General features: G+C 33.5%; 1 protein-coding gene across 9 annotated transcripts; it reads left to right on the top strand.

Annotated features, from left to right (window-relative positions):
• Positions 1–773: 773 nt before the first annotated feature.
• On the top strand, positions 774–20,017 carry Ist1 (increased sodium tolerance 1-like protein). 9 transcript variants are annotated; one of them, XM_072527570.1, is made up of 10 exons: positions 774–920; positions 990–1,198; positions 1,279–1,441; positions 2,972–3,191; positions 3,251–3,393; positions 3,452–3,559; positions 4,052–4,102; positions 11,712–11,765; positions 16,562–16,600; positions 18,435–20,017. In XM_072527570.1, the coding sequence occupies exons 2-10, from the start codon at positions 1,017–1,019 to the stop codon at positions 18,603–18,605; spliced, it is 1,131 nt and encodes a 376-aa protein (XP_072383671.1). In that variant the 5' UTR covers positions 774–920; positions 990–1,016; the 3' UTR covers positions 18,606–20,017. The 9 variants fall into 9 exon arrangements, with proteins under 9 accessions (XP_072383671.1, XP_072383669.1, XP_072383673.1 ...); XM_072527568.1 differs by lacking the exon at positions 774–920 and having other exon boundaries at positions 927–1,198; XM_072527572.1 differs by lacking the exons at positions 774–920; positions 4,052–4,102 and having other exon boundaries at positions 927–1,198.
• The last annotated feature ends 158 nt before the right edge of the window (positions 20,018–20,175 follow it).

Below are 20,175 nucleotides of genomic sequence, written 5' to 3'. Positions count from 1 at the left end.
ATTTTATTTTCAAGTGTCACAATTTTAGTTTCTTAATTTGTTGTAATTATATGTAATAATGTAACTAGTCTTAAATGTATTAATATTTGTTTTACCAATGTTCATATTAAAGTTAAGTTCTCCTATTGTACAGAAGTGATCAGTAGTAAAATGTAAATATAATATTGTATAATTTAGTTACTATTAGGACATTTACAATATGTAAATATATTAAATGTCATAATAGTAACTAAAGACAAACTGCTAAGTAGACTTTAGATTAGAAAAAGTTAGTTAGTTTAGGTTAGAAATAAATTACTTATTATTCGATCAGTAAACAAATCGTAATATTGCTTGTTTTTTTGCTAATCAAACATAAAAAAAATTGTACCATTTTGGAATAATAGTGATATAAAAACAACCAAGTGTTTTATTTATATATATTTAGGAAATAATATATCATATTATATTTGCCACACAACAAAACGTGGCCAGCCTTTAACAAGGCCTCGCCTTCTTTTAAAGGTCTTTTTGTGTCTCCTATATATTTCAAAGTATCGAGCAGACTAACTTCAATTTCTTTATTTGCCATTGCATTAACAAAAAATAATAAATACAGATAATTTTTACACACAACAATGATTCACCTACAAAGATTATGGAAGCTCTGTTACTCTGTTTTGTTTTCCTACGTGCGTGATCAGCTGATCATCTGTCAAAGCGCCCCCTATAGTTCGTTGACATCGCCAATATAGAACGCTATTGTCACACGGACATTGGTCTCCCTTTTTATTTACGGGAGTAATCAGGTTGTTTCCCATTTCAATGAAATCTGTCCCGATTTCTCATGTATGGGTGGTTGAATATTGCGGTATAACTGCGGTATGACTGCGGTTTGAATCTGACTCTGACGTTTAAAGATTGTCAACAGAATTGTCAAGGTTAGTGTTGTCACCTAGACAGATGATTCATTTCTAATATTAAAGCAATAAAAAGTGAATTTTTTTTAGTTCTAGCTAATAAACTCAATTTTAAATATGTTTTCAAGCGGTCCTAATTACCCAAAACTCAAAACAAACCTTCGATTATCAATATCAAGATTAAAATTGCTCCAGAAAAAGAAAACTGAGTTAACTGAGAAGTCCAGAAAAGAAATTGCTGACTACATAGTAGCTGGAAAGATCGAAAGAGCCAAGATCAGGGTGGAATACATCATCAGGTAATACATTTTGCAAGTTAATAAAAATTTCCTTGCATTCCTCGCAGTGATGCTACAATTAGTAATTAATTTATTTTTAGGGAAGATTACCTTGTAGAAGCTTTAGAAGTAGTTGAAATGTACTGTGATTTGCTGCTGGCAAGATTCGGACTTATTTCAAACATGAAAGAATTAGATGATGGAATAGCTGAAGCTGTATCAAGTCTTATTTGGGTGGCTCCAAGACTTATGTCAGATGTACAGGTATGATATGCATCAGTTATAATGAATTGGTGGAAACAAGGTCATAATTTCCATAATTAGACTTGGATTAATGATTCAATTTAGTACTAAAAGATTAAGTATCAATTCCTTGTCTATGAGACACAGTGCTGTATTAGATATACTTATTAGTTATAAGCCTTTATCAAGGTTAGAGTAATAAAGATAAATGGTTTCATGTCACCTATTAATATTACCAAACATAAATTGTAATTATATAAAAGTTCTACAATAGATTTTACCTAATGTACACATTTAACATCCATTTTGCTTGAATTTATCATTTATAGTTTTTATTTTTGCAATAAACAATTACAAATCCCTCAAATTTTAATGACTTTTAAAAGGAATTAAGCTTTGCAAACTCAATCAATAAGATCATTTTCTGCCTTGATACACCTAGTACATTGTTTGATCTTTTCATTCTGTTCCTTTTTTATGGACATTTTTCATTACATATAGGTATGTAGTAAGATTGGCCTATATGAGATTTGATTTTGATTTTTTTTCTTCAAAGGTGGAATATTCCCTTTTTGTTATTTGTAATTCTTTTTACAATACTTTCATGATTTTGTTTTCTTCTATAGTTTTTATAATTCTTTTTGGTCGTCTTTTATACCCCTTTTCAGAGAGAAAAAAGAAGAAATGTGCAGGTGAAGGATGTTCTTCAATTATTCTTACAATGTGCAAAAAATGTAATATTGGGTTATGTTTGGAATGTATTTTTATAGTTTATCAAAAATGAGTAACAAACTTGAATAAATGTTTTTAACATGGATGTTAAATAATAAATATTTTGGTTTAATTTAACTCATTGGGGATTAACTTTAGCAAAAAATCGACAATTTTCGAAAAAACATTAATGAGCGCTTTAATGGGTTAAATATAAGTTGGTTCGTTGGTTGTATCCAGGGTTTAAATTTGTTTCTGTTTGTCTTCATCTTTTGTGTATTTTTTGACTATTTGATGATCACTTGCTACCGGGAATTGATGTAGGTCTGTAATATTGTTAAATTGATATTTTTAGTATATATTGTTTTCCAACATGACATTTAAGGTATTTCTTCTCTTTTAAGTTAACTGCTTAAGTTGTTCTTTTGAATTACATGTTGCAGATATTTGGGAACCATATACCAGGATATACAAAAGTTTCTCAAGAAATGAAGTAGACAAATGCAAAAAAAAAATTTCTGTCAATTTTTTATCCATTAAGAACCCAGCGCCCCCTATTCTTTTCTCCTTTTCTTTTGATCCCTGTGATTCCAACTATCTTCCAATTTATCTTATTCAGTTCATTTTCCATTTGGATGAATTTTGTTGCAACTTTATACAGTATATAATAGTAGTACATTGAAATATATGTAATACATGTAATTAAATTGCTGTGAGAGCGAATTAACTTCATTTGTTTACTGTGTTTGTTACTATCTTGTTACTACAGACATGAGATTGACAAAATATACATAAATATCATCTGAATAAGTTGGATACTAACAGAAGTTTGTCTTTTAGGAATTGAAAGTCATTGCTGACCTTCTGTCAACGAAATATGGCCCTCAATATGCGGAAGCCTGTAGAATAGAATCTGTCGAATCTATAAGTGCTAAGTTGAAGCACAAGTTGTCAATTCAAGCTCCTGCAAAACTTCTTGTTGAGAAATATTTGATAGAAATAGCAAAATCGTATAATGTGCCTTATGAACCTGATGCACAGATTATGGCTATGGAGAAAGGTATTTTACCACCAATTGTCATAATTTTTTTGTACTACTCAGTTATTTGATTCTTTTAGGACATGATGCACTGTTGATCGACTTATCCACAAATAACTTGGGTGGCGGTGGTATGCCCCAACCTCCAGGATTTTTCGGTTACCCCCAACCACCGCCGCTACCGCAGTTCGTAAATCCTATGCCCCAACCATTTACTTACCCGGTAAGTGACAAAACAAATAAAATCGTTAAGATAAGTTTTATTTTATGCTGTTTTCTAGGACCAGAAAGGTAAAGAACTCAATATCGATCCAACGGCACCCCCTACACCTCCATTTGCTTATAATATTCCACCAAATGGAGAAAAAGAAGTTAATACTGACATCGGGGTAAGTTTTTGTAGACTTTGAGTTTGTTTTTACGATGTATATTTGTATACAATTTAAGTTTTCGATATTTTACAAATAAGTAAAGTAGTGGAGTATTTTATCGTCACCATTTTCCTAGATTTTGAAGATGCAAATATTATCCTTTTGATAAATGATTGAAATCTCCAATTAATTCAATCAATCAATCAATCGATCAATTAACAAATCGAATTCCGGGTTTGGGCAACCCTTATGTGAGCAAATGTGAACGTTTTGCTATGCTTGTATGTAGCTTCTTGAGCAGCAGGGGAATCTATAATTGCTAAGTAGTGCTAATAAAACCGTAAACAAAATAAATCTGAAATATTTTTAAGAAATTGACTTAAATTGTGTCAAAAATACATCAGTAATGCTTGGAGTATAGTAGGTTCAGTTGTGGTGTATGCATTTTACAATATATTTGGTGTACAATTTTATTGTATGGTGTTTGAGGTGTATTTTTTACTCTTGTAGGAGGAATTACCAACTTACAGACATCTTTATCCAAATTTCGCTACTCCAAAGGTAATATTTAATATTTTTCTTTGCACTGGTTTGGGATTTAAGCTTGGAATTTAACATAATAAGTTAGGAGTGTTGTCTCGGGTGTGTTAAATATTTTCCCCAGATCTGGGTAAAAATGAAGCAACAGCCACTCGGAAGCTCCATAAAAGAATGTGTATTAATAGAGGTAGCCTGGAAAGGCTAAATTTCTCCAGATTTAGGGAAATATTACTGAACAATTCATGATGGGTTTTGTACTTTTACCATCTTAAAGGGAGTCTTTACGGAACATTTTTTGTGGAGGATAATCCCTGATGTCTGTTTTGGTCAATTATAGGTATACTGGGTGTACCAATACTAGAAGAATTTCGAAACTCTTTAATTTTCATTACTTAAATCAATTAAGTTTTCATCTCAGTATCAATAACCACAATTTCATTTTTTAAGTCAATGATTGACTGCAAATGAAGCAAACTTCTGACATTTTTATAAAATTGTGTAATGGCACAGATTAAAAATAAAATATCTACAAACGAGTCTATTCACTATGAAAACTGGAGCCCTAACTAATTTTTTACTTCTTATGACAGGATTATCATTCTGCTAATCTCGTTCATCCTTCAATGTTCCATTTCAATTTGGGTTAGTTTTCTCTTATTAGACATATTGTTAGATATTATAAATATATTTATATATAAATTAGTACTTGACAATATTACCTTCTCACTCACACGCCTATGTTTGTTTTTAATAAATTATCACCAATTTTTCTCTTACTGTAAACTGTGTTTTTGAAAAATTCTTGAATATATTCACTCATAATTCACTAAAAAGCCACTTTTGTGTCTATCCATTCCGGATGTTGGCGATTAACATAGCTATCCTAAGTTTATCTTGATAAGTATCTTGAGGTGATTTCCACGTGAATAATCTTCTGTATGGGAGTTTGAAGTAAGTGTTAGTAATTACAAACTCATCTTCTGATACAAATTCATCCAATCGGTCTCCTCGCTCATTTCTTTCGCCAAGCCCAAACTGTACTATGAATTCTCCCGATTGTCCCCTACCACTCTTGGCATTTAAATCGCCCATAATCAAGGTTAGATCCTTTTTGGGAAGGTGTTTCAAGGTGTTAGATTATTCATTATAGAATGCTTCACTTATGTCGTCTAGTTTGTCAGCGGTAGGGGCATATACCTGAATAATGTTATTTTTTATTGGGTAGGTATTAAGTTGAAGGAGGAGTATTCTTTCCGATATGGGTACAAAGTTTTTAAGATGTCTGGCAGTTTCTTGATTTAAAATTATACCTACTCCATTTTCGTGTCTTCCATTGGGGTTACCTGAATAATATATATGATGATTGCTAATTTCACATTGCCCAGAGTTCGACCATCTCATTTCGCTTATTCCCATGATGTCTACTGATAGTCTATCCATCTCCTTGATTGCATTATAAGTCTTACCGGTCTCATATAATGTTTTAACATTCCATGTGCAGATCGTAAGCATTTTCTTCGCACTGTTGGCGACCGAGAAGGCCTTGCCGTCTTGTCATTCTCCTTCTCTGCCGGATCTTGGTATCCGAATCCTATGATTAGTATTATTTTTTTCTTTGACTAGTTATTATACTAGGGGTACTCTCCGAGTCTTTAATGCAGTGGTTTCCCGTTGCCTTCTGCATCTTTATGCTGTTGACCATTGTTAATAGGTTCCTCCGCTTTCAAGACCGATTTACCAATCTTAGGACAAAAAGGTGCCCTTCCACTTATCAGCTCATCCGCCCGGAGCTGTTGGCCAGTAAGTGGGGGGATGGCTTATACCAATCACTCGGTCAATTTTTCACCATATCTGGCTACCCTCACTTAGTCTAGCCTGCAGACCAATAAATAAATAAATAAAATTCAGAAGGACTTAGTAAGGTTGTGTCTAAAAATTGTCGCTTATGGTACAAAAGATCTCTAATTATTTACTATACTTTTGTGTTATTTAAAAAATATATAATACACCCAGTATACTTAGATTGATTTATACAGATAGCTTGATAAATTCGAAAAATTTTCAAGTGAGCAGTGTCACCAGCATACAATTACAATTTGTCTATTTTACAATTGTAAATTCCTATTTTGACATATTTGGAATATGTCAATATTAAACATTTTTCGCCCTTCGCAGAATGGGAAATTTGGACCAGTCGCTTACAAAGCGAATACCCGTTACATTCAGTTCTCGTAGCTTCTAGCTCCTAGCATAAATTACTTGATTTTCAAAATTAACAGTATCATCGTTCTCTACGAATTGTTTGATAACTACATGACCTAACAAAGAAATCTAAAAACAAAGTACCTAGTATTTTTTAACAAAGTCCTCTATTAGCTCAATTTATTTATTACTCGTGGGAAAACAATTTCTTGTTCACTAAACGAGTCCATTTATCTTTGATTTGTCACTAAGTTGACGTTTCTAAGTAATAGATTTTTTGTTCATTGCCATCCCATTTGCTGTTAATAAATCATTCCATATATTGCGGTCATATTCAGTCAGGAAACATACATTCATGAACATCAACTATTTCAAGATTACGGTATCCTATATATACAGGGTGTCTCAGAGTAGATTTTAGTATTTAAACTTACCTTACGCCGACCCTGTTCGAAATTCCATGTAAACGATATGTCAGCCGTGTAGCCGACATGTGCGGATTTCAGTTACCATGGAACAGTGGACGAAAACGCAACGTGCCTACATGATTGAGGCGTATTTTAAAGCCAACGATTCCTATACAGTTGCTCGACGGCGTTTTGTGTGCGGTACAATATTAGACGCATGGGTAATGCACCAGCCGCGATGTTAGTGCACGCATGGGCACTAAGGCACACATGGGCATAAAGAAATTTAGAGAAGAAGTTGTTACAAATGTGAAACATCCATGCAAAGTAAAAACTATTCAAACTCCTGTCAATATTGAAAGAGTTCAACGTGCTGTGAATGGTAATCCTCGGCGTTCACTTCGCAAACATGCACAAGCGCTAAATTTATCTCGTGCTAGTATCCAGCGTATTTTAAAGAAGGATTTAAATTTTCACCCTTACAAAATTTAGTTAGGCGAATATTTGAAAGAAACTGATCACTTACTGAGGAAACCTTTTCTGAGGAGATGATGACTTGTTTTTGGGATGACGGTCACTTAGAAGGGATTATTTTCAGTGACTAGGCTCACTTTCACCTTAATGGATATGTCAATAAGCACAATGCTCGCTACTGGTGTCCTGACGGTTTAGTGTGACATGTCTGCATCGGGGATCATCGGACCCTATTTTTTTGAGGATGCTAGAGGACGCACGCTAACTGTCAACAGTGCACGATACACTGCCATGTTGCGGAATTGGCTACGTCCAGAATTGAATAATTTTCCAGGGTATAATCCAGGCAATACATGGTTCTAGCAAACGGTGCTATGCCACACACAGCGAGCACTTCAATAAATGCCCTAACAGAAATGTTTCCAGGCACACTGATTTCACAAAGTGGTGATATTCGTTTTCCCCCAAAATCTCCTGACCTTATCCCTTAAGATTTTTTTCTGTGGGGGTATTTAAAGAAAATCGTCTACGCTAATCCACCAGCCACAATCGAAGAGCTGAAGCAAAATATTCGCAACACTATTAACAACATTCCAGTGAATATGTGTGAGCGCGTCTCTCTTCTCAATTTGCGATCTAGATTGCAAGAGAGCTACGAGCGAGATGGTCAACATCTAACCGACGTCTTATCTAAGAAATAAAATCCGCATGTTCTGTATGTCTATTTTCGTAATAAATGTTTTTCTAACGGGTTCTGAAACAGAGTTTTATTGATTTAAAAACTAAAATCTACTCTGAGACACCCTGTACAAAGTGAGTTTTAAGTATGGAACGCTCCAATTAATATCTTTAATAATTTATATCCTAACTGAAATCCCATAACAAGATCTACTTAGGCTAGGGAAATAAGTAAAAAAAGTACACCCTGTTTGTGACACTGAACCGACCAGGCAAATGACAGTTGTTTTGAATAGTTTTGACCTCTATAGAAAGGACCTATATGTTTCCTGCAGTCGATTTTTTGGACTTAATAAGTTGTTAACAAATTAATGTAAAAAACGCTTTTTTCGACTATCAGCAAAAAGTGAAGCATTTGAAACAAATTTGAGAGTAATAAACTTAAAATAGCGTTTTTTAAATGTTTTTATCTTTCTTTGTTGCATAGAAAGTTGCAAAATAAGTCAAAAATTTCGATTTTTTATAAATGTTAATAACTTTTTTAAAAATAAACTTATAACCTTTATATTTCACGGAATGTTGGGTCTTATAGTACTTTAAATATGATGTTTATCCCAAATTAAATTTTTTTGCAAGAATATAAGTCAGAAAATTATGTAGTTATAGTATATACGGCCAGATTCTAAAAAAAAGCTTTCCTGAAATACATGTCAACCAAAACACAAGAGGCATACCATAATTACAAGACAATTAGAAACGAAACACATGCACTTGTAAGAAAAATAAAAAATGATTACTGGGAACGCTTTTCGAAAGAAATGGAACATGATTTTTACGGTCTGCAAAAGGAAATATGGCGCTTCATAAGAGATTAAAGAACGGAGGTAAAGGAACTAACAGAACCAAAACACATAGAAAAGTATACGTGGATTGACTACCTAAAAAAAGCTATATACAGAGGAAAAACAAACGCTAGAACCGGAAACATCAGAAATTACCACAAATGAAGAATATAAATGTACAGGAAGTTCGGAAAATACTTGAAAATGTGAAGAACAGAAAAGCAGCATGTAAAGACGGGATACCAAACGAGTTACTGAAATATTGTGAAGCAGCAATGACAGAACAATTAACAACTTATAGTTATTAGAAAGAAGAGAAGAGAAACTTATATATTGGAATAACTAGATACCTCAGCTCTTTAATGATAATAGATGAAGGAATTACATCTTAACACTTTTAGAAGATACACCTTCAATTTCACCCGATGAGTCAAAACAAGTCATAAAAATAGAAAAAAGTGGCGAAACAGTAGGGCCAGATGATTTATTGTGAACTCTTAAGAATAGTGGACGTCAAATCTATATCTGTTTTGATGGACTTGTTTAATTGTATATATAGAAGTGGAATAATTCAAACAGGATGGCTCATGGTGATTTTTGTCACCATTACAAAGAAGTCCAGCCTTACCAACTGTAATATTTACCGGCTTATAAGCCTATTAAAGGCGTTCTTACACATTATACATACCAGAATTTACATGAAGTTCGGAAAATACTTGAAAACCTGAAGAACCGAAAAGCAGCAGGTAAAAACGGGATACCAAACAAATTACTGAAATATTGTGGAGCAGCAATGACAGACCAATTAACAACATTAATTAATAAAATTATAAAACACAATAAAATACCGGAAGAATGGAGAAGTGCTAATAAATCAGAGGATCAGTTTAGCAGATGAACAACAGGGTTTTTGTAGTGGAAGATCGTGTACAGATGCAATATTAGTTATAAAGCAAATTACTGAAAAATCACTAGAGTATAATAGACCAGCATTTCTGTGTCTGATTGACCTAACGAAAGCGTTTGACAGAGTAAGACTCAAAGATGTAATCCATCTTCTGTATAATAGAGAAGTTCCCCTAAATATTATAAAAACTATCGAAAACATCTACCTAAACAACAAAATGGAAGTCAAAATAGATGGACAACTTACAGAACCTATAGAAATAGGCAGCGGAATAAGACAAGGGCCCCATGCTCTTCAATTTGATCATGGATGAAATCATCAAAACCGTTAACAAAGGAAGAGGATACAGAATGGGAAACAAAGAAATCAAAATACTCTGTTACACAGATGATGCAATATTGATAGCCCAAGATGAAGATAGTCAGAATAACGTAAGATCAAAAGAAGTCAGCAAAGAACCAACCAGATGTTGAACCAACCAAATAGAAATTGATGGCATCAGAATTGAACAAGTAATGGAAATAAAATACCTGGGAATTACACTGTCTAGATATGGAGACCTGGACAAAGAAGTGAGAGATCAAGTACAAAAAGAAAATAGACTGGCAGGATGCCTTAATAACGCTATATGGCGAAAAAGACACATTAACACTGAGATGCAGTGGCGCACCGAGGGGGGGATTTTGGGGGTTAAACCCCCCCCTCCAGGACCCTATTCCGACACTGTTACTTACACATTTTAAGGACTCAAAATGGAGGTAACATCATAAAAAAATTTTGGTGACCAACCAAACCCCCCCCCCCAGAGGCAAATTCTAGGTGCGCTACTGTTGAGATGAAGTCAAGAATTTATAAAGCCAGTGTAAGATCAATAATGACATATGCCTTAGAAACAAGACCGGACACAGCCACAACGCAAAGGCTGGAAACGGCAGAGATGAGAGTACTGAGAAGAATTACAGGAAATACGCTGAGAGATCGAAAAAGCAGTGAAGACATTAGAAGAAAATGTAACGTACAATGTATAAATGAATGGACACAAAATATAAAAAAAGAATGGAATAACCACATAAGCAGAATGGAGGAGACCTGTGTCGTCAAAATAGCAAGAGATAAGTCAGCAATCGGCAGAAGAAGTATCAGACGATCGCGCAAAAGATGGAGTGAAAACCTTCCATAGAGGTATTAATCCGCCAATGAACAAGCAGAATTGCTTATAAGGAGGAAGAAGAAGAAGATTCTAAAAGAAGAAGTTTTATTATATTACTATCATTTAAAAACGATAAAGAAAAATAATTTTAAAAATTGCAAAATAATTTTGCAGAAACATTATAAAAAATTAGAATAACATTTTAACCATGGCCTACAAGAAAATTATTTTTTTATATTTAGAAAGCCTGCAGTTTTTTACAATTTCAAAAGAAAAAAAAAAGTTTTCCTAAGACAATTTAGGACGAAGTTAGTCCCTTTTTTTTCAAATTGATAGCAGATTTCTTTATAATAATTGACAGGTTTTCGTGGAATCGTTCACAAAGCTTCAACACGTGATCCACAAAATCGGCCGGCTTTGAAACTCGCTGGAGCAGTGGAAAGAGAAGGAGCCGTTAACTGTATCTCTGGTTCTTGTTTATGGATTTCGACGTTTCTTTTTTAATCTGTATGTACTTTTGCGTACATTACGAATATGTATTATTTAAATAATTAAATTTTTAAATAAACTACTTAAATTGGTTAAACAATTTTTTTAGTTTTTTATTTTTTTTAGTAATATCTTTTAGTAATTTTCTGACTTATATTCATCATCATCATCACGTAGCGCTACAACCCTGGGTGGGTCTTGGATGACTGTACAACTTTTTTCCAATTTGTTCGGTCTTCCATCAACCTAGGGTTTTATATTCCTGCAAAAAAATTTAATTTGGGAAAAACAAATTACATAACTTTTAAACTATTTGACCTATCGGTTGACGGTTGCGCAATAAAGAAGATTACCCCGAATTCACGCAATCTATGTTAGGTCACGTATTTATAAAACAATCCTGTTATTTTCTAATGCATTTGAACTAACAAACTTTCACCTTTTTTCACAAGGAAAAATTCTAGAAATTTAAATTTTGTAGAGTGGGGAAACAGACGATAATGCATCAGGAAGCAATACGGAAAAAACAGATCAGGTAACGTTGGTTAATTGTTGAATGAATCTAATCAATTTTGATTGATTAGATAAATGCATGTTAGTATGTTTATTCGTCTTAATGTGGAAAGAGTCTGGTAGAAAGAAGCAATTTTAACAGAAAATAATGTTTAAGTGAATTTTAAATATTTTGAATAATAATACTTGTTTAAAACATTTCGATTTTTGTCTAAAAACGTGTCTCGGTGTTTCTCATAATTTCTGAAAAAGCGGATTGGTTCTTGAAAGTTGACGATTTAAAAAAAAATTGTAGTTGAAGTTTTCGATAGCATTTTAGTTTTTATTATAATTATTGGTCCAAAAATCAGGACTTTTCAAGATACATAGGAAATATCCGCACCATAACATCAATAGTTTGTTCTTTGGTTACTTTTCACCCGACAAAGAAGTAATTTGGTTTGTTCGTAACACCACTTAATCATCATTCACTTTATTCTTTTTTTATCTGGTTCAACACTAATGTGTTACGACCGTTTCGCAATTCCTTCCTCTACTAAATGCATCAGTATATTGTTTATTTGAGCAGTATTTGTTTTTACGATTGGTAGGGCTTGGGACCGGCTGTAGTATCCGCAGAGCTACTCAATCCACCCCGCCATAACCCCAGGCAGTGTTCAAAAAAATGAAAGGCAGAATTTACAAAACAGTCATCATACCAATAATGACATCAAGGCAGAAACACGACCTAACACAGAGAAGACAAAAAGGATGTTAGAAACAATAGAGATGAAAACACTTGATGAAAAATTTATGGCAAGACACTATGGGACAGAGCTAGAAGTACAGATACACGACGTAGATGCAAGGTGGAGCATCAAGAACTGGGTACGAAATAGAAGAGTAAAATGGAACTATCATATAAGCCGAATGACAACAAATAGACTAGTAAAGACGGCAAAAGACGGTTCCCCAATATGAAGACTATCAGTAGGAAGACCACGAAAATTATGGAACGACAATTTACTGGTATCACATTGAAAAACTGACAGAGTCATGTCTAAATAAAGAAAAAAACAGAAGAAATGGATCAGTAATTCAATATGTTTTTTTTTATTTATGTCTCTTCCTTTCTTAGGACAATCAATAAACAAACACCTTGTTTAAAGACGTACCAACTGACTGATTCTTGCTGCTGTTTGCTGTTGTCCACTCACCTACCCTTGGATTCGACTTCGGAGTAAAATAGTGAATCCGCATTTCATGCATTACCAGATATTGATGCAAAAACTCCACTTTACTGGACTTCAAATTTGTTTGAGCAAACACGGTACTCATTTTGGACATAGTTTTACTGACTATAATGTTTTCTAATATAATGTACTCCGCTGCTATATTACGAGTTCAATTTTCAGTCGACCAAAATGATTTTAGGGACATTCTTGATGTTTTCTGGTGCAACTGTCAAATTTGAACGACCATACCGTTTCTAGACAAAATCTGAGAAAATTGCTTCTTATTTTGTATGTAGTTGTGTTTAGATATTCTATAATATTTACATTTATACTTTTATGAGAATTTAAATATACACTCGCGGCACAAAATTCCGCCACTAAAATTTTTTTATTAAGTTTGACAATTTATAATTTTTTTATTTGTATTCCGATTTTCAAGATTCTTGCATCAGTTTGTAGGTACATATATTGACATTGTTTGTTATTATTCTGGTAATTACCAATGTTTGCTTAAATGGCATTATACGGGGGTGAATGGAAGCGTTGTATTTTCTACTAACATTAAAAAATTCTGTGCAAAAATTGAAGAGCTGATTTCATATTCCTTTCGTATTATCCCTAATATTTTATTTTTTGATTATGGCGTATGGTTCTGTTATGATTTGGGCAGGCATTTTTAGCAAAGTACGTACCGATTTGTTGAAAATGGAGCTATGACTGCCCCTCGCTACATTGAAAAAGTTCTCCAACATGTGGTAGTTCCATTTGCACCTTTCGTGGGGAACCAGTTGAAATTAACGATAACGCTAGACCTCACGTTGCCCATATTGTAAATGATTATCTGGATGAGGTGGGATTGATAAGATTGGAATGGCCAGCATGCAGCCCAGATCTCAATCCGATCGAGCATTTATGGAATGAATCTGCTGGCCGCCTACCGTTAATATTTCGTTTATATTGTTGTTCTTGCCGTATTCTCAACTATATCTTAATATTTTTTTCATTATTCTTTCTAAGTCTTCCAAGTTGTCGGCTATTATGACTGTATCGTCGGCATACCTAATGTTGTTAATTAAACTTCCGTTCACTTTTATGCCGACTATCTCGTTTACCAAAGCTTCTTGTATGATTTCTTCAGAATAAGCATTAAATAACGCGACAGTATGCAACCTTGCCTGACCCCTCTCCTTATCTCCACTTCTTCTGACACTTCTCTTCCAATTTTCACATTTGATCGTTGGCTGTAGTATAAATTTGATATCAATGTTACATCCCTCACATCCAGATTCTTGTTTTTGAGTACTTCTATAAGTCTGTCATGTTTTACCGTATCGAATGCCTTGTTGTAGTCTATAAAGCATACATAAAAATCTCGATTAACATCCAAACATCTTTGGGTCAGCACGTTAAAAGAAAATAGTGCCTCTCTTGTGCCCAATCCATTCCGAAATCCAAACTGGGAATCACTAATATCCACCTCCAGCTTAGCGTGTGTTCTATTATGGATGATTTTTAGCAGGGTTTTTAAGGTATGTGACATTAGACTTATCGTTCGATAATCACTACATTCTTTGGCATTTACTTTCTTTGGTAGACAAATAAATGTTGATGTCAGCATTTTACGTGAAATGATTCCTGTGGAATAGATTGTGTTCAGTAGTTGGACTAAAAGATCTATGTTTTTTTCATTGACCAGTTTTAGCAATTCACTTGGTATTTCATCTGGACCAGCAGCTTTATTATTTTTCATGGACTTTATTGCATGCATAACTTCTGACTTTGTTATTTCGAGTCTCTCGTCTTTACTCTTATTATCTTCATATGTATTTTCCTGTCTCTGGTCATAGAATCTATATATTCTTTCCATCTTCCTACCTTTTGTTCTGTCTCCACTAAAATGTTTCCTTGTTTGTCCATTAGTATGCTTGAGGTTTTTTGTTTTGCTACCCCAGCTAATTCTTTAACTTTCTTATGGAGATTGAAGTTATCATATTTGTTTTGTAAGTCTTCTATTTCTTGGCATTTTCCAGCAAAATAAGGATCTTTAGCTTCTCTTATTTTCCTTCTTATTTGATTATGCAGCTGTTGATGTTATGAGCAGGTATTATGCAGCTGATACTGAGTGTTGATATTCTTTTGCCTTCTTCTGTCCTCCATCATTTTCAATATTTCTTCTGTTATCCAATCTCCTTTCTTGCATCTGGTTGTTGTGAGTTATCTGCGACTTGGTTCGATAATTGCATTTTTAAAGAATTGCCACTGTTGTTCTACATCACCATCAATTGATTTCGGTGTGGAGTCTAGGTTTGCATTAATTTCTTGTTTCAGTTTTTCTTTGACATCTTCTGATTCTAATTTTTGTATGTTTAGTTTATCACTTTTGTAGTTTTTTTTTGAAAATTCTTTAGGAGTAAATGTTGAAAGGCGGGGGCGAAAAGATGCAGCCCTGCTTTACTCCTCTTTTAATATTAAGAGGCTACCGTCTACTAAAATTGTTAGAGGATACCGTCTACTAAAATTGATTTGCAATTATGTGAATGTCGTTGCTCTCTAAATCAATGTCTCTTAGAGCTTCGATCAATATAACACGATCAAATGTCTTTTGAAAATCAACAAAACTGCAGTACACATACAGATATATCAGATCTTTGAAAAAGTACGTTCATCCCAAACAATCGCTTTCTTGTTCCAAACTTTTTAGGGAATCCAAACTGTATCACTTGGTATTCCTTGCATTTATTATAAATACGGCCTTGTACTACCTTTAGGGAAATTTTCCATAAATAAATGACTCGACAAACTGATGGTTCTATAATCAGCACAGGTTTTTAACTCCGGCGTCGTCTTTAATTCTACGACGAGGTTTTTATTGTTTTTCTTTTCTTCATGGCAGAAGAACTTTCTGACATTGACCCATATGAAAGAAGATTGTCCACCGATACCGAACTGAAGTTGTAATTTTTTTCTAATCGTCAACACAACCTTTTTTTCTTTTCTCGAATGTGGCAACATAATAAAAAATGCACTGTTGCTCAAAAGAAAACATACCATACAACACACGATCAACTCAATGAACTGCGAACTAAGGCTGAGTTACAACACCAAAATACGATAATGGGCTTGCCCTTCCTGACAATCATAGTCAATCATGCTTTGTTTCACCACAAAGAAGACAAACAACTTAGTCTAACAAACAAATAATGAAACTAGGCATCCTAAGATAAGCGTCCTAACTGGTCAAAAGTAGCTGGAATCACGTGTCAATTATGGATTCTCGGAAATGGTAAATTCGATCATTAGCGGCCCGAAAAAAAATATGTTTCCTAGCTAGTCGCTTTACACTGTAGCAATAGAATATTATATTTGTGGTTGTAATATTAAAAATAATACATTGGATCTAGTTTGTAAAGTATGTTTTCATTTACATTAAAAATGGCATCTACAAATACGCGTATCATCCGCTCGCGGATGCACGGGAGTTGACTCTACTTATATTTTTTATATTTATGTATGTAAATTTTATAGAATACTTGATACAAACTTTGACTTGTTTGCGTTATGGGTGCATTTTGACTTTTTATTTATATTAAACTATTAATTTTAGGAGAATCCTAAAGACCTGAATCTAGATGTTAATTTAGAGGTATGAATTTGCACTAATACCGTTGTAAACTAACACTTTGTACACATTTTCCATTTCGAAATAATCGCTAATAACTAACCTACGTAGTTAAATATTTGCTGTTCAGATTTTCAGATATCTTGGGACAATTGTATAATTGTCCTTTGTAAAGTCAACAGATTTTTAAATTCATTTTGATTTTAATTAATATAAGCTTATCTGTAGTTGTGTATCTCTTTCGGAATTCTACGAAGATGTATTGAAAATTTAAAGTATTTTACTCCAATTAATCAATAACCTTTTTACTGGGAGAAAATTTTGTGGTCACGATCTGATTTTGACAGTTTTCCATCTTTCTAGCTCTCATCAGATTATTCTAAAATCTCTGTCATCGATGCCAGTGCTTTTTAAAGTAAATATTCGTTTATTTTATGTTATTCCATCAAATATTTTCTCATAGTCGACAAAACATATGTTTATGTAGAAAAAATTACTTCCTATGTACCTACACCAACGTCCAAAAATCAAACTACTTCATATCCAGCAATGTTCTATCGACAATTATTACTTTTAGTACGTTTTATATTTTCCGCAACTTTGGTTTTTGCAAAAACCATTGTTTTGATGTTTCGGCAAGGTCACACTTGCCATTGTCAAGTCAGATTAGGCGCTGTGTGATTCGCTTAAAGACATTGCTTCGCTTCTTGTGATTGGTCCTATGCCCATGCCATTGAGCGAGATCTTGTTCGCCAGTTTAGTTGCATGTTTGATTTGGTTTATCTTCAGTCTGAGTGACTAATGCCAAGTTGTATGCAACTTTTTTCGTCATATTTTGTTTTTAATTCCTGCATTATATCTCTTGTTTATAATTATATAAATATTTAAAAGTGTTGGGCATTCCTCATAGTATTTCTGTTTACATTATCTAATGACTTTTCGAAGTCCACGAAGCAAACAAGCGTTTCTTTATTAAATTCTTGGCTTTTTGTAGTATTTGTTTTATTGGCCATCCAAATAGGAAATCAACATTCAATCTGCCCTTTCAGAACCCCAGAATTCATTTGCCCACCCGTTCTTCTATTATATTTGATGTGATGTTTTTTATGATCTTAAGAAAAGACTTACTCCTCTGGAGTTTTGGTATTGTTTTGTCACCTTTCTTAAAATTGATATTATTTTAGAAGTTTTCCCATCTTCCCCAAGTTACTTTGGAATTTTCCATGTCCTCCATCATTCCACAACTCCGCGTTTTAGTCGACTGCAAACTTTACTTCTCCCTTCTTTGTTGCCTTTAGAATTTGTTTCAGTTCTACTATCATAAAGAATACAACGAATAATATATGTACAAAGCTTCAAGTTTGGTGATTCACCTAAAATTCTGAAGGATTCCTATATGCTCCAGGCGATTTGTGCTCTTTCAGGTTTTTCGTTCTCTCTTGGGATGTTATTTTTCTCTGTTTCGTCTTCCACGCCTTCTGCTTCTTGGACATCCATTTCATTTCTTGTGTTTAGTCTTTCTTTAAAGTTTTCTGTCCCTCTTTGCAGTATATCTTCCTGATTGCCAATTATATCTTCTTCATTGATACAATTTCCTCGTTTTCATTTCGGTTTTTTCACTTTTCACTTTTCTAGCCCTTGTAGTTGGTCTTGTAGTTTTATTTTCTTTTTCGTATCTTATCTTAGTTGTCTATAGTGTTTTTCTACTTGCCTCGATCTTCAACTATATTATCTGTCCAGTCTTCTTCAAGAATCTAATTCATAAACATCTCACAATTATAATGCTTACACATTTTGTGCACTTTCATCATAAATCTTCAAATATCGAACACCAATCTAAGGTTTTTATCGTTTACAGAATAGCAACACTGCACCAAAACCTGCTCCAAGATCAAAGCTGAACGACAAAGTCTATGATCTACCAGAACTTCCATCAGTACCCAACATGGACCCGAGCCCCGGAAAAGACGACGATATCGACTTCGACGACTTGTCCAGAAGATTCAACGAGCTGAAGAAGAAACACTAACGGCTCACACATTTTTCAAACAAATTATCTAACCAGCTCTGCGCTATGTGATACGCTTACTACACTTCTTTAAGAAAGTCACTATAGCATTTTAACCTTAATGAGTTATATAGTAGTTTGTAGCGGTGTTATAAGAAGTTGAGCTGCAATATATGCCGCTTTAAAGGCGCCCTAACTGAACCTTGTGTCAGTTATATATCCAATATATTTTGTACTATAGTTTTGTAAATTTGTTTTGGGACTGGAAGAGATTTAACAAGTATTCAATATTACGAATGTGTAATTGTGGCAAAATACAGGATTCACAGGTTTAATTGATGTTTGTTAACTATATATGTCTGTAAATAGTTTTGATTTCTAATCTTGAATAAGATGGCGAAGGGATACATGGCTTAGCAAGACCGCCGTGCAAAGGCACCTACTATGTCTTTATTGGTTTTATATCATCGTGGCAAACATTGTTCAAGGATGTGGAGTTGGAAAAGTTCCCTTCAGGGTGCTCGGTGCTCGCTAGACCGGCGGTTTAAGGACAAAGTTTTAATTATGTCTGAAAATGATAGAAACTGCTCAACCTACCCCTTTAATGTGGCACAGATAAGTAATTTTTTATTCATTATGAAGTGTTATCACGAAGGTCATCGAAAAATGTCATAATTTTTTCTTCAAGACGCTCCTTATTTTATTAAAAAATCAATTTCTCATTCTCGTTAAAAAGTAATTTATGACAATCAGAACACAATACAATATTTCGTTTTCGCCAAAGATAAAAGATTTGTAGTTTATATGCAAGTGTTGCTATTGTTATGCAACCCACATTACACTATGTTTGATCTTGAGATCATAAGATGTGAAAGCAAAAGTCAACAACAGCAAGATAGTAGCCCCACGTGGAACGTACGTAATAATAAAAGATCTTTTAAGCATATTTTACTTGTTTATATTCAATCGTGGTAGACTTACTATGAAATTGCCAGAAACTGTTATGGCTTACATGCAACAGTAGGTTTGCATAATATTTGTCGTTAATTGTTAATAGTTTTTACTGCTAAAAAAATATTTCAAGCGCATCCAAAACACGAATTAATAGATCATTCGTATATGCCTTCTTTGTAAACAATTATAATACATTGAAATGTGAAATTTAGGTTTTGTAAAATTGGTAGTTTCAATCAGTGTAATATCTGTCAAATCGTCATCTGTTGGCCACATCGCGGACTTGTTATTGTATATTCAGACATCTTTTTATGTAAAGAGTATTAAAAGTTAAAATTCATCGTTACCTGTCAAACCTGCAGCCAATATTGTTGGTTATTTTATACACTTCAATTTTATCGATAAAACATTGTATATCTTATTTTTTTAATATGTATATTTCTTGTAGCAAAATAAAAAAATAACCAAAAGATTATAAATATTTTATTTTATCGCCAACTATTATTAACATATACAAATTGTGTGAGATGTTAATTTTTTTTTGTATTTACAAACTCGCATCAGTCTATATGACTATTAGCGAAAAAGAAAAATATTATCCATAGAATAGTAGAATAATCAAATCTTGTATAAATAG

Source organism: Diabrotica undecimpunctata, chromosome 3 (assembly GCF_040954645.1).
Source record: "Diabrotica undecimpunctata isolate CICGRU chromosome 3, icDiaUnde3, whole genome shotgun sequence".
NCBI lineage: Eukaryota > Metazoa > Arthropoda > Insecta > Coleoptera > Chrysomelidae > Diabrotica > Diabrotica undecimpunctata.
This window is presented reverse-complemented; position numbering and strand designations above follow the sequence as displayed.